General features: G+C 35.0%; 1 protein-coding gene across 1 annotated transcript in view; it reads left to right on the top strand.

The window, feature by feature from the left end:
* Positions 1-14,681, top strand: part of ARAP2 (ArfGAP with RhoGAP domain, ankyrin repeat and PH domain 2) — a 192,414-nt gene that overhangs the window by 112,601 nt on the left and 65,132 nt on the right. Inside the window, exons 21-24 of the mRNA XM_061191308.1 lie at positions 2,303-2,408; positions 5,777-5,924; positions 9,893-9,967; positions 12,714-12,831. Coding sequence (XP_061047291.1) covers positions 2,303-2,408; positions 5,777-5,924; positions 9,893-9,967; positions 12,714-12,831 — 447 coding nt within the window. The remainder of the gene's footprint in view (positions 1-2,302; positions 2,409-5,776; positions 5,925-9,892; positions 9,968-12,713; positions 12,832-14,681) is intronic.

Raw genomic sequence — 14,681 nt, 5'->3', positions numbered from 1 at the left:
TGATATTTGAAGGGATTAATTTTGAAATGTCATAAAACATCCACAGTTTGAAAAATTATTCCAAGAATGACCCTTATTTGTGTCAGCAAGAAGAGAGTAGTATTGTTATTAAAATAAAGCTTTTCACAATTTAACTGCCTAATTCAGAATTCTTATAGTTACTTCCTGATACTTCTAAAATCAATAGGTTTAATTCTAATCACAAGAAAAGTTGATTGTGTAATTTTCTGGAATATAAAATATGGAATTAGATGATATATCTTTTAAGCCCAGTTACCCTGCCATCCTCATTTTTTGTTTTAAGATTTTATTGTAATTTATAACCATGAAGTTATTTATAGTATCTCTATTTTATAAAGAATTACAATTTGTCTTCATTATAAAATCATTTATCAAAAATCTGTGACAAATATGCTTTTGCTGAAGTTGTCAAATTTCATGACAGAGAAGTCTTCATTGTTGTCAATCTACCAGGAGGAGGTAGTTGGGAAGTATTAGCATGTGTCAGAAAGAAGTGTGTTCACCTTTCATTTGGATGTGAATCCTTGAGCATTTTTTTTTTTTTTTTTTTTTTTTTTTTAATCCTTGAGCATTTACTTGGAGGCTTCTACTTTGCTTTTAGATCCAATGTAGATCCAATGTAGCTCACCCTGACCTGTCAGAAAAGTGCCCTTTGTTGGATCTGACAAGAATAAACTAGAACTCTCTGGGTGACCTCACAGGAGAGCTCTCTTGGGTCCTGTGAGCCCAAGGTGAAGAATGCCCTACAGTGGCATAGCACCTATTTATATGATATATGACCTCTTCTTCTAAGAACGCTATTAAACTGTCTGAAGTCTGTGGCTAGTTGAATAGATCGTTGTGTTTCCTATATGACCTAAAATCTATCTTCAGTTTTCCTTTCCAATTACTTAAGCTTTATTTTGAAAATATCATCTCTTTTATTCTTATAAGATTTGTGAAAATATGCTGTATTAGCATGACTTGTTATAAGCGTAGTAGTATTAATTGCATTTTGTTGAATAAATACAATTACCTCTACAGTTAGAAACTGGATGACACAAGGGAAAATGTTTGGATTATGCCAGGGATGACAGAAAGTTCTTAATTCACTTCTAGTATCGTCTCTGAATGTCATTTGGGTGTCATCCCCTCTTGCTTTTAGAGAGTCATCTACCAGCACAGTTAAGTCAATATGACCATGTTTACTTTTATAGATCTCATGTGCAGACAAGGTCAGTACAAAAGAGCTATCAGTTGCAGTTTTGAATAGGAGTGTACTTCAAAAATGTGTCACAGAGTCTCTTACCTCCCCAGGAATTGGAATGCCCTTTACAAGTGACTGTGTACTTTCAAAGAATCATAAAGTGCTGCTGGCTTTCTGTTAATAGAATGTGTAGGGTTAAGCAGAAAATGAAAAAGCCTTGTTTCCAAAGGTAGTTGGGAATTGAGAGGGGATATATAAGTGCAATCCCCTTGAGTTACAGAGTCAGCACAAGTTATTTATTTGAAGAGAGGTCTCCTATTTCCCCTGTGAGGGAGTAGGTTAGACCAGACCACCACTGCACATCTTCTAGACTCCAGAACTTTGGAGGTTCCTGTGTAGTTGCTCTAAGTATTTGACTTCTTGGGGTTAGGAAGGTGGAGGAGAGTAATTCCTTCTCATCCTTCTCTCCATGACTAAGGCAGAGAGTCCATCCTCCTCTCAGTCTGTATCATCGTTTCTAGGGCCTACACATGACTTCTTCCACTGTCCCCTTACCTTCTCCAAAGAGTTGAAGTTTCCAGGGCTGGTGAAAGCCCCCTTACATGGATCTGTGGGGTAAGGTACAGTTCATAGTTCTGGGATGGTTCATAGTTTGGGGAAGATTTTTATGATTCCACAAGGGAAAAAGGTCAGAAATGTCATTTTCAAATAACAAATAGTGAAATCTTTCCATAGCTACATTTAAAATACTTTTGGCTTATCTTTTCAATTTGTACTCTAATTTGTTATTAATTGAAAAGATTTCTCTTAGTTGACATTCAGTAGCCTGTAAAGTTGAAGATAAAATACAATCCTGGGTTTTGAAAGTGCTTCATTTTTAATTACAAAGTATAAGAACTATGACATATAGCCCTGGAATGTTTTTGTAAATACTTTTCCAGAATTATAGAAGTTTGAATGTTTTTCTATTGAAACTTGATTGTGTCAGTGAAATAACAATTGTGAATATTGTTTTAAAATACTGATAAAAGGCAAATTGGTAATACAGACGATTAGTTAGGCCTCAAGTTTTACGTGTGTGTGTTTAACCTCTAGATACCCAAGATGACAAGGAAAGAATTAAAAAATATGGAGCATTTATACGTACTCTTCCTGGGGTCAACCGAGCAACGTTGGCAGCTATAATTGAACACCTTTATAGGTGGGTGGATTCATGAACTTTTCTAGACATTTCAAATGTGGCACTCAATAAGACATTATTTCTTAAATTTAAAGTACTGTGGTTAACCTTCTATTTGTGACTATGAATCTCTCACCATATCTTAAGAATACTTTCAAAATGGAATTCCCATGAACTATCACTTTAGTGTCTCTTAGTGGAATTAAGACACATTTCAAATAAATAGCACTGGAGAATTTCTTAAATGGATTAGAAATAATCATGCACAGCAAATCAGATACATCCAGTACATAAGCAAGAATTTTAAAACATTTAAGAGGGTTGTCGGAGAAGGAAGTACAGGGACCAGAATTCTATAGCAGGAATCTGTGAGCACAGTATTTTCTCATGGTGGACTCTTAATAAACCTTTATTTCTTTATTATGAGTTTGTATCTAACCTGACTCCAATATTTTGGTGTCAGACAGTTGATTAGATGAGGGAAATTTTAAAAATCAAAAACATTTTCTATGTTGGGGCATGTAGTCCCCTGCATTTGGGAGGATAAGGGGAATAAAATGGTAGCTTGAGAAATGACATCTGAAGGATGACAATGTTTGGGAATAACATTTTAAGTCAACAAGCTTAAGGTTTGTTTGTTTGTTTTGCTATGAGCAAGTTTTGTCATTACAAAAACTTAAATCAGTGTAAATATTGCTTAAGGAACATATTGTTTGCAGCTTCCTTCGTGGATGCAATATTCCCTTGAATAAATTTCTATGAACCTGAATTCTACTAAAAGTACCTTATTTGGAGTTTAGATTCCTAAATCCTCCACAGTTGGTCTTTTCTCTTTATCTTTCTTTTCCAGCCACCACTTCTGATACTTGTGAACTCCATTCCTACTGTAAATCTGATTTTCTTATTGCATCATATAAATGTAGTCTATATATTTATAGTCCTATCTCTATGCCTATGAGACATTGGGACAGGTAATTTTTTCTTCAGAAGTTATAATATGTCACCAGGCTGCTACAATTATCACATTAACATTTTAAACATTGTTACACATAATTCTTAAACTTTACACTTGAATTTCAGATGAGTTCCTTCCAATCCTTTTCTTCAGTTGACATATATTTTAGCTCCTACTATGTACAATACAATGTCCATTAAGGTTCCATGTAACAAAAATAGTTGATAATAATACATGAATGACAAAAATAGTCTTAAGTCTGCAGTTTCTAAATAGCACCAAGGAGCCCTGGGACCTCACAGTGGGAACTCACAGGGATGCTGCAGGGCATTTTATATTTTTTAGGAAAACACAGCGCCCTCAGGACAGATTTTAATATGGAGAATTTTAGCATAAGACATGGAATTATAGAGGAGGGATTAAGTGGTTCATTGTGTGTTGAGGTCCAAGTGATGTTTCAGATTTAAATGGATAAATGAACTGGGCATGAAAGAAAAATAAGTATGAGACATGAGTGAAGGATATTTTCTAGGAAATAGGTGTACCAGGAGATGAGATGGTTTGTAGCTAGCTGGCAGGAGGCTGCGAAAGACACTGTTGGTCATGCAGAAACATTTGGATTTCATTCCCTTAAGTGATAAGTGACTGATCCAATCTGTTTTAGGATAACAACCCATGTCCTGCGATTGATTGGGAAGAGGTTAGAATGGAGGCAGAGAAACTATTTAAGAAACAATTTCCTTGGGCTTCTGATGAGAAGGGCTGAGTGGGAAGAGAGTGAGCTGGCTGAATGTGGGACACTTGGGGATGCTAGTGTGGGAGCAGGGAAATAAAGGAAGAAAAGGAAGATACATAGTGTACATGCTTTATGCCAGAAATTAAGGCAGCTATAGAAACTGAAGAGGTGACGAGCGCTGGAGGAGAAGGCTATTGCAGAAGGAAGTCTCAGGAGAGGTGGGAATGTTTGATAGTGTTGTCAAAAGTTTGAGAGGTCAGTTTGGATAAGGTCAGGTTGATTTAGCATTCACTTCCATCCCTGCCCTAGATAACAGACCATTTCCTCCATGACTAACTTTGACTTAATTCCATTCACCAGGTATTTATTACACACTACGGTGTGATTAACACAAAGTCTCTGACTGTGAGATGCTTAGATTCTAGTAACACAGGCAGACGTGCAGATAAATTTTCCAGATGTTTACAGTCCAGTGTGATAAAAAAAAAAGTACGGAAGTGGTTTTGAGAGGGATGCCCACAATTATGACATCTTCCTCTATTAACTTGCAATGCCTTTGGCATCTTATAAATCATATATGATGATCAAGCTTGCTCTGTCTCTGCTATGCAATTTGGCATTTCCTTGTGAGTTTCTTACACTATCATATATATTCCTGTCATGTTTCCTTATTTTTCCTGTACCTACTAGAATCTTTGCTCTTTATAGTCAGGTGTACCTACCTTAGTCTTGCTTTATTCCTTTGATAGACTTGGTCTCCCTTTTTTAGTATGTATTTTAGAAAGTTACAAATGTAATTAGACAGGCAACTGAGCAGCTGCTATGTCTACAGTCAGTGACAGAGAGCATTAACAGATACTTCCATGGGCATCAGTTAGAGTTCTCCAGCATTTTTATCAGTGTAAATTTCCTTTTATTGGGGTGATGGCTGTATTTTGTTTTTAATCACTTTGAACTTACATTCGTGAGTATTTTAAATGCTCTTTGTAAAACTCAAGTGTTGTAGCCTACTGGTTGGGAGAATTGACTCCTCTGTTCATGTCTGTTCATTGTAAAAAGCCATTCTTAGTTCTAGCCAAGAAAAATGTAATGGTATTTCTTAATTAAGTGATTGCTTTTTGAGAGAAAATATCCTATTTTGAATAACCATCCAAACACATGCTGCCAGGCATTTTCTCACCCGATATGTACTTTCTGGGAAATTCAGCCTAGCCCTAAACCTTGAATTTGGAACTCTCTCCTATATGCCTCCCGATTTGCCATTCTTGCCTTATTTCCTGCTTACCTACTGCCCCTTTCTCCTCTTTTATTATGCTCCTACCCCACAAGTCATTTGACACCATTCTGCAAGCACACCTTTATGCCTTAGCTGCAGGTTGTCCCGTTAGTGGAATTGTCTGGATATGGTGGGTGAGGAGTCCCTTTTCTAAAGCAGTGATCAAGTACTGCTTTGTAACTTGTAGTAATATCTTTAACAGTAGTCTTTTCTTATGTTCTTAATTAAACTGTGAGCTACTTGGAAGAAAGAACTGTGTATTTTTCTTTAAATCACCACTGTACCTTTTACATCAGAGACTTTCAATATGTGTGTATTAAAAAAGAGAGAGAGAAAAAAAATAAATGAGTATGAAGACTTATAAGTTCTATGAAATTTTCAAATAGAAATACATTGTAATAAGCTCTGCTTTTCTCTCACAGGGTTCAGAAATGCTCAGAAATCAATCACATGAATGCCCACAATTTGGCCTTGGCTTTTTCCTCCTGTTTGTTTCAAACTAAGGGACAAACTAGTGAAGAAGTGAATGTAATTGAGGACTTAATTAATAATTATGTTGAAATATTTGAGGTAAATATTTTATATCCTACCATTGTAAAAATAGTTTTGATGTTACTGTTTGCAAACAAAAATGTGTATCTTGGGATGTTTTTATTCAGGTCTTTATGAATATTTAAAGAAAATAACAGATAGTTATATGATCCTTAAATTTTTAGATATAACTAGCTTTTTAAGCTATAGCCATTCATTTAAATCTGGCTGCTTCTAAAGCTTTTTTACCATCTGGTGTCTTGGACAGAATATTTCTATTTATAGTGTTTCTATGTTTTTTTTCCTCAGTATATTTATGCATTAAGTATGTCTACTTAGAGGTATGAAATTTGTGAATTTCACAAATTCGGTAATATACATCAGGCTGATAAATTTTGCAGTTGAAAGCATTTTACTGTTTTCTTTTAATTGCGCATGAACTGTAAAAAAAAATTCTGAATTAACAGTCTGTGGTTTTTATTAAGTAATCTCTGTTCTAATTATTTGACTTTTCAATTTGCTATATTATGAAGTTCATATTTTCATGTTTCATCAGAAAACTGTTAGAATAGGGATGATTTCTTAATTCAAAGGAGTAAAACTAGACGAAATAAGCCTAGGATTTGAATATGGGTGGAATATAAGGGATCTGGGTCAAAGGTCCAGCTCCATTGCTTAACTGCTTCTGCCATCTCAGGGTTGCCATTTAACCTTTTGGGGCATTCTGTTAAACAGTCTTGTACAAGACCCCTTGTTTTCCAGGGCTATGTATATACCAGATGAAATCAAATAGCTTAATGTAACAGGTCACCTTTTGTAGAGTTCGTACATTCTTACAATAACTGATAAAAAGATTCCTTAGCAAAGGGAAAGAAACTATATTTTAATAAAATAAAATAACACAGTTTGTATCTTAATTTGTATAGGAATGGACCAGAATTGTTGGATCCTCTTTGCTCTTTGATCTCCTTTTTACTTCTTCCTATACGTATCCACTGTTTTTGATCAATAGCAACTTCTTTGCAATAGTTCTGATGCTGAGAAATGAAAGACCTAGAAAAAAAAAATGTGTGGCTTTGCATGCTCTCTTTATTTTCTATTTTTGTACTGTTAAATTAATAGAAATGTTTATCTACATAGTTTTGTTAAATCCAACTTTAACCAAATGGCGAAAATTTCATAAGCACTTAATCAACATTTCTGTTTGAGAAATGAGTCTTGTCTGTCAACCTACATAAACTCTATCAAACACATCATCAGCCCCTTTGCTAATTAAATTGCCTCAGCAAAGGGGATTCCATTGATGGGATCTGCAGCCTGAAATGATATCATCATAAGATGTTCTGAACTTTATGAGGCTCTATCTAGTTGGCTTTATTTCTGCCCTAGCTTTGTGAGCCCACGCTGCTAAAGATGGCCATTCTCATTTATTTTTAATGTGTTGGTCTTTAAATTCCTGAAGAAAGTTATGTGAGGATGAGTACCATCACTCCTTGTATTTTATTAGAATGTCCCAAATTATATTTTAAACAGGTTAAAGAAGACCAAGTCAAACAAATGGACATAGAAAATAGCTTTATTACCAAGTGGAAAGACACTCAAGTGAGTAGTAATAGTTAGATCTCTGATAAAAAAAAATTTTTTTTAAACAACAAAAACCAAAAAACTTTCATTGTAAGTAAACATTTGTTGTATTTATTTTCAAATTCCTATTTGAAGCAAAGTAAAAGTAATGGGGAAAAAGAACCTAGATAAAATAGTTGTGAAGTTCTGTAGCATTGCACATATGCAAAATGCCAAAGTATGCTAATATAAATTTTTTAAAACATAGGTGGAAAAATCAGTTTTAATCTTATCAAAATGTCCTTTTTAAAATCAGTTTTCATTTATAAAAGCACTATTGAAAATACTAGTGGATTTCAAAAGAAGCATTTAAAGTCAAAAGAAATACTAGAATAAATTGAAAATTCAGACTCCCTAATGATTCTTTCCATTATCCTTTTGAAATAAGTTATTTCTTATATGCTTTTGCTTTGCATGCTCTTGAATGATTGCACTAGTGGGAATGTTTCTATTGTGCTCTTTGTAACATATGTTATTTATGTCTTAAGTTGACTTTTCTCGATCTTTTCTTGCTTTCCTTGGTTGCATCATACCGGATTTGTGTGTTCAGGTTGCACTATACTTTTCCAGAGTACCTTTCCTTGTTTGATGAATATTCACTGGACTTTCTTAAAGTTGGTCTTCTAATAACTAGGAATTGTAGTGGATTCAGGGTACCAATGCAAATAATAGAAGTGGGTCAAATATCAATAAATTCTCCATATAGATACACTCATAGGGTGAGGCCAATGCTTCCTTCTTAGTCAAACCCTAAGTTCACCTCATTCCTGAAATACACACAACTAATTAGAGAAGTTGTCGGAGTTATCATTCCACATGAGGGAGATGAGGAAAGGCTTTCATCCTAGTGCCTAGCTCCCCGAGTACTAACACTATGACATTAATTCTCTAAGACAGTATGTCCTCCATTTTGACCCAAAGTAATTAATGCAGCCTCCAGACAAGTTAGCAGTAACACTAAAAACAGTGGCTCCTTATCAGTTAGTTCTCTTGGATTCTTGCTTTTTGGGGAGAGTTTCAGTTATGCAATAAAGGATTGTGTGAGCCCATGGGATAATCTTTGGCAGCACTATCTATATCGTTATTGGATAAAGTATGAGTACCATTCTGCAAGTTTATCATTTATATTCATACTACAATAAAGAAATGAGCCTTGAATGCTTTCTGATTAAGTAGAAGTCAGTAAAACAAGAAAAGAATTGTCTATAAAATAGAGTAATTGGGAAAGAAAAGTAGAACGGTTTGGAAAAAATCTGTTGTTTTGCTGGAGCTTTTCTCTAGTCCATTCAAAACTCCTCTGAAGTAGTTTTCTGACAGTCTCTACGTCTTATCCCTGTTTGAATTTCTTAGCTATTCTTGTTTTTGGCTGCATGCTATGAGTTCTTTGTATTTGCTTTTTAAATTTTTAAAATGTGTCCTTCCTGGAGAGTTGCTTATGCAAACACAGGGAAAAGTAAAAATGTCAACTGTATCTTTTCTTCCCTAGAATTTTTATGTAGCACCAAAAGTGAGGAAGAAAACTTGGAAGCTTTTCTAAGCCTGTAGTGTCAGAATAACTAAGAGCAGTTCTTCAAAGTACATTTTTAACGTTTTTCCACTAAATTTACTCATCAGGTTGATTCTGAGGCAGATTTAACTGTGGAAAGATCATTCCTCCATTATGACCTTTTTTTAAAAATGAGTGATGGATATTATTTCCAAGTGTTTACATAACTTAAAGGAATTTCTGAAAAAAGCAACTCAAAATATTTTTCACAGATTGATTTCATTCTTTGTTAATCTTCTCCACATATGCTGTCAGTCTGCATAGTGATATCTTATGCTTTTTATTTTCTGGCTTGTGTATTCTTCACTTAGTGTGTCTTCTTGGTTATAACAGTGACCCAAATAACCTAGCACTTGATGCTTGGCTAAAGGTAATTAAAATAAAAACTTAACTTTATTATCTCCTTATTCTATCACTTCACTTTTAATTTTATTTGCTAAATATACTTTTTCTATTTGTAATTTTAACACAGCTCTGACCTAATTTATCTTCAAATTTCAATTTTTGGACTTATCATCTCTTTATTTCCACTGTAGCCAGATTCATTATCTCAATAAAAATGTTAAGGGTATGTGAGGTCACTAAACTTTTCAGTAAGAGAGAAAAAACTGCATTGTGATTATGTTTGCTAACTATGTCATTTGTGTAGATTCCTTGTCCTTAATCAACCACATCCAGAAAATGGGTATCATTATGCTGTTAACAGGGGGAATGATCTCAATTTCATTATTATAAAATCTTTAGAAATATGACTAGGGTTTTCTAACCATCTTAAGTGTCCTGTGTGTGTTCTTGCAAGATACTTACATTTGCTCTCTTCACATCTGCCCTTTTCTAGGTTTCCCAGGCTGGAGATTTGTTAATTGAAGTATATGTGGAAAGGAAGGAACCTGACTGCAGTATTATAATTCGGGTGAGCCCTAAAGACGGATGTAAAGAGTACTGTTGGAAGTCATAAGTGTTAGCATTAGTTTGCATATCTTGAATTTTCTATTGTTTCTTCTGTCTTATTTTACATGTCCAAATCAAGTCATGACAAGTTTGACTCTTCATGCCAATATCCTCCGGGAATTCCATGTTTTAGTGATTTGGAAAGAGACCATCCTATGTTCTTTAGGTTATGGTTAGGATGTACGATAGGTTCTGGAAAACTACCTGAGCTCAGTCACCTGCTCCTCTCCTTTCTTCCTTCTTAACTTTAGGCAACTTATATACTCCATCTGAGTCTCAATCTTCTGATCTGTAAAATGAGGGAGAATTACAGTATTTACATCATAGCATTGATGTGAGGACTCAATAAGATCCTGCCTATGAAACACTTAGCAAATTGCTTGGTACATAAGTGTTTAATAAATAACTACTACTAGTAGTACTATTATTATTAATCCCCCACCCTTGTATCCTAGACTTTAGCTTCCAGTCTTTCAATGTACTTGAATATTCAATAACTCTCTTCTTCCTTGAGACCATTAGTTAGCCATTTGTTCTGAATTAAAAAGATCCTTCTCGTGTTACCATATTCTGTACTTAGTCTGCCTTAGCGAGAGTGAGACTACTTTCTCTGTAGGCAGAATAGACGTGATGCCATCTAACAGTAGAAATCTAGCTTTAGCTTCTTATCATTTTTAAAGTCCAAGATTAAACAGGGTCTTAACATTAGATATTTCTGGACTTTACTTAGGTCAAAGATATTGTAATTATTATTTTATATGTTTTTAATGATTACACATTATGACTCTTTGGCACTGATTACTCGCTTAGTTGTGCAGTTGAACTACTAGGAGGTGCCTTGCCCCTCCTCGTCCCCATCTATTTGTTATGTTCATCACAGGGGACATGAGGAAGTAGTAGAGATTAATCAGCACAAGTCCATCACTAATGCTGGAAGAGGTAGTCAAAACACATGACTTAACTCCACTTACACATAAACTCTCTAGTAGCTCGTTTTAATCTTATCTGACTAATAAAGCCATAACAGAAGTTATTACAGTTGAGCGAAGTTCTTATTTTAAGTATATTCACATAAAGGACTGTCCAGTTTCACCTGCAACAACTCTAAATTCTCTTGAAAAACATAACAAAAACTATACAAAAATAATCATTAACATTCGTTTAATGCTTAAAACTTTGCAAAACTCTTACATTTATTTCAGCTGATCATTACCTCAACCCAAGGAGGTAGTTGAAGCAGGTGATGTCTCACATTTATATGAGTAGAAACTGGGAATTAATAGCATTCAGGCCCAGATGCAAACCTTAATCATCATATTCCAAACCTGATGATCATTATACTGATGTGTATATTGCTTAGAGTAATGATTCCCAAAATGTGCTTCGTGGAGTTCTAGGTGTTCTTAAGAGGGGCCTTGGGTGTCACCTGGGACAAGGAAATGAGTTCCAGTCTTACATTCCTAAGTCAACCTGAGGAACTCCCTGCTGACTATTTCACTAGTTTGGTTTCTCAGTTTTATTATTTATTTTAAGAAAAGGCTACACTTCTTAAAAAAATGTAAAGCCATTCCGATGAATGGTGTCACTGAAGTGACTCATCTACTGATGTTTCAGCTGCTTAACGTGCTCTACTTTTCCCATGCTAATGTTTTTTTTCTTTTAAGGTTGTATTACATTAGGCTTTTCTAAATAGCAAATAATGGACTTCACTGTATCATTAATATATTCCAAAGAAAGCACTAAATTCCATGAACTCCAAAAGATAGACTATGAATTACCTGTAAGAAAAATGTTGTATGTTATTTATATATGTGCAGTATGCTTATGATTAATAATGGACAGGAGAAAGGGAAGTGAGCACATTTTCTAAGAAATTTTTGAATAGGTACATAGTTTTACTGAAAACGTGTATAATTAAGTTGCAGCTGCAATATTATAATGCTTAAATCATCTTCTATTTGTTTAACATTATAACTAAATTCTAATTGGAGAAAGCCAACTTGCTTTTGGCCAGCATACCTGTTGTAAGGCTGGCAAAACCAAAACCAGGAAGAAACAAATCAAAAATCCCCAAAGTCCCTGAAGAAGGTGGCGTGCTTATGCAATGGCCTGAGGCATTGGGACTCTTGTAGAGCTGGCCCCCAGGCTGACACTGCAGACTCTGCCCTGTGCCCTGAAAGCCTGGCTCAAGCATACTTCGGTGTCCCACCATCTGTCACTTGGCATGGTGGGGCACACCACAGACCACTAAACCCCTGGGGCTTTTTGGCATGGCAGACAGCAGTCAACTGTGTATAATTTAGGGCCCAAGCTGAATAAACCAAGCTCCTTGGAACTCCTAATTATAGAACTGAGTGAAAAGTTTTACCCCTAGAAGACCACTGGATCCAATGTCTGTGGAAGGTCTTAGTATGAGTAGGTATATTCTTCCCTTTTTTAGTGATCTAATTGTTCACTAAGTGAGAAAAAAATATTCTCTCTGATTATGCCTATATGGTGATTTTTTTTTTTACACATGCATTAAAATGTATTAAATTATATGGAGAAGATCTGAATAGGCTTTCTCCATGTGCTTAGAGAAGCTAGTTAAACATACTAAGAGGAAATTTGGAGTATCATTAGGTGGTAGATGGGGGAGTATTACCACCCTAGCAAAGGCCACTTCTGTGTCTGACATATATTCTGAGGAAATTTTGCTTCTCTTTTAGATATCTCCCGTGATGGAAGCAGAAGAATTAACTAATGACATATTAGCAATAAAAAATATAATTCCTACAAAAGATGATATCTGGGCCACATTTGAAGTCATAGAAAATGAAGAGCTTGGTAAGTGGTTCTCATGCTAGGGATTCTTAAATTGCTTAACGTATGAAGAAATACTATTTTTGTGACAAGTCATTACTAACATTTTATGTTTTTCTAAAGCTTAACATCTCGTTATGACTTCCCTTTTACCTCATTGCATGTGTTGATATATGTTAGTGCCACTTGAGGTTGCCCTCCTATGATTTTACTCATCAAAGTAATTAGATTATTTTATTGACCATAAACATATAGTATAAAGCATTAGGCATGTATGTTGCTGCCTCAGGAAATAAGGCCTTATTTATAAGAACAAGCAATTTGATTTGTAACAATATTCTAAATGTCACCACCACCATCCACCTTATTCTACCTTATTCTACCTTATTCCTGTATGCTACTTATTTAACAAGAACAAGAGTACTGATTTAAAAGGTTATTTATTATTTTTAAAAATAATATTGTTTTAAGCCTAGCAGAAGCTTACTTTTCATTTTTTCTTTTTCATCTTTAGTGGAGTGAATCAGGTATTTTGTCATCTTTTATCTCAGATGCAGAAGGATAAAGAGAACTTTTAAAACACCTTGACTTCCCCAAGAGTAATAAGCCTAACATTATAATGACACCATTTGGTTTTAAAGACCTCTAGGAAAAAAAAATAAGATGCAGAACGTCTTTGTACCTTGACCATCTGTCTAGCTGATACCTGCTAAGGTCTTGGGACCCTTTCAAGTATAGATGTCAAACTGCCAAAAGTAAAATCTTGCCACCCACAAGCTCAAGACAAAAATTAAAACTGAACGTTAAAATACCTCATCATGTATTATTAGGAGTCTTGTAATCAGTGCTAGAATGAAATGGGATTATCAAATACTTTATCTTTCATTATTCCATCTTGATGTTTTTATTCCTTTTTTTCTTTTTATTGTGCACAATTCTTTAAAAATATAATTTGTATTAAAACACTACTTTCCAATATTCATTGCCAAGATTCAGTGACACTGGTCCTTCGGTGTCAGTTCACACTGTCTCCCCCATATTCGGGCTCAGTCTGCCCCACTCACAGAAGGTGCTTTGTCAAACGACTCCTGTGACCTCCAACTGCCAAGTCCAGTGGATTTGCTTCCGGCTTTACTTTGCTTGTCCTTACTGTGGCATTTATTGCTAATGACCATTCCCTTTTTCTTGGAAAGTGTTCACTCTATTTTCATTGCTGCCTGGATTCTCCTCCTGGTGCTCAAATCGTTTTATCTCATTTGTCAATTCTTCTTCCTCTGTCTATTCCCTAAGCAGTGGGTTTCTGCTGCTCTGATCTTTTACCATCTTTTCTCATTTTACATTTCTTTATAGACGATCACTTCTACCCTTTGTGCTTGACTAACGTGCAAGCAGGTGTTTCCCAAGTGTGCCTTTATTCTTCCCCCTCTGGCCCACCCGCTTACCTCCTTTAAAACCCAGACTAAGGGTTCCATTGCACTTTGTCTTTATCTTTTTTTATAATGCCTATCATGTGGATTTATTTTTGTCTTTCTTGATGAGAACTCTTTAGAAGGAAGGAGGGACTCTCTTTTTTTCTATCTTTAGTACAGTCTCTGTCTCTGGCACAGTGCCTAGTACTAGCTGCCATACAATTAAAATCTTTTGCACAAGTGAAGCACACTTTTGTATTACTATATGGTTCAATGGTGGTAATGTCTTGATTTTTGTTTAATTTTAAGGGGAGGGGATAGGTTACCAGCTTCATCATACTTGTGAGTAAAAGATAACTGTCAGCATTACTGCCAGAATTATCTTTCTAAATCACAAATAGGATCATATTGTTTTATTTTTTTTCTTTTAATTTTCATGATTTTTGTTGTTGTGGTTGTGGTTTT

The sequence above is a fragment of the Eubalaena glacialis genome, chromosome 5, assembly GCF_028564815.1.
Source record: "Eubalaena glacialis isolate mEubGla1 chromosome 5, mEubGla1.1.hap2.+ XY, whole genome shotgun sequence".
Taxonomy (NCBI): domain Eukaryota; kingdom Metazoa; phylum Chordata; class Mammalia; order Artiodactyla; family Balaenidae; genus Eubalaena; species Eubalaena glacialis.
The sequence above is the reverse complement of the archived record's forward strand: the minus strand, read 5'-3'. Positions and strand labels throughout refer to the sequence as shown.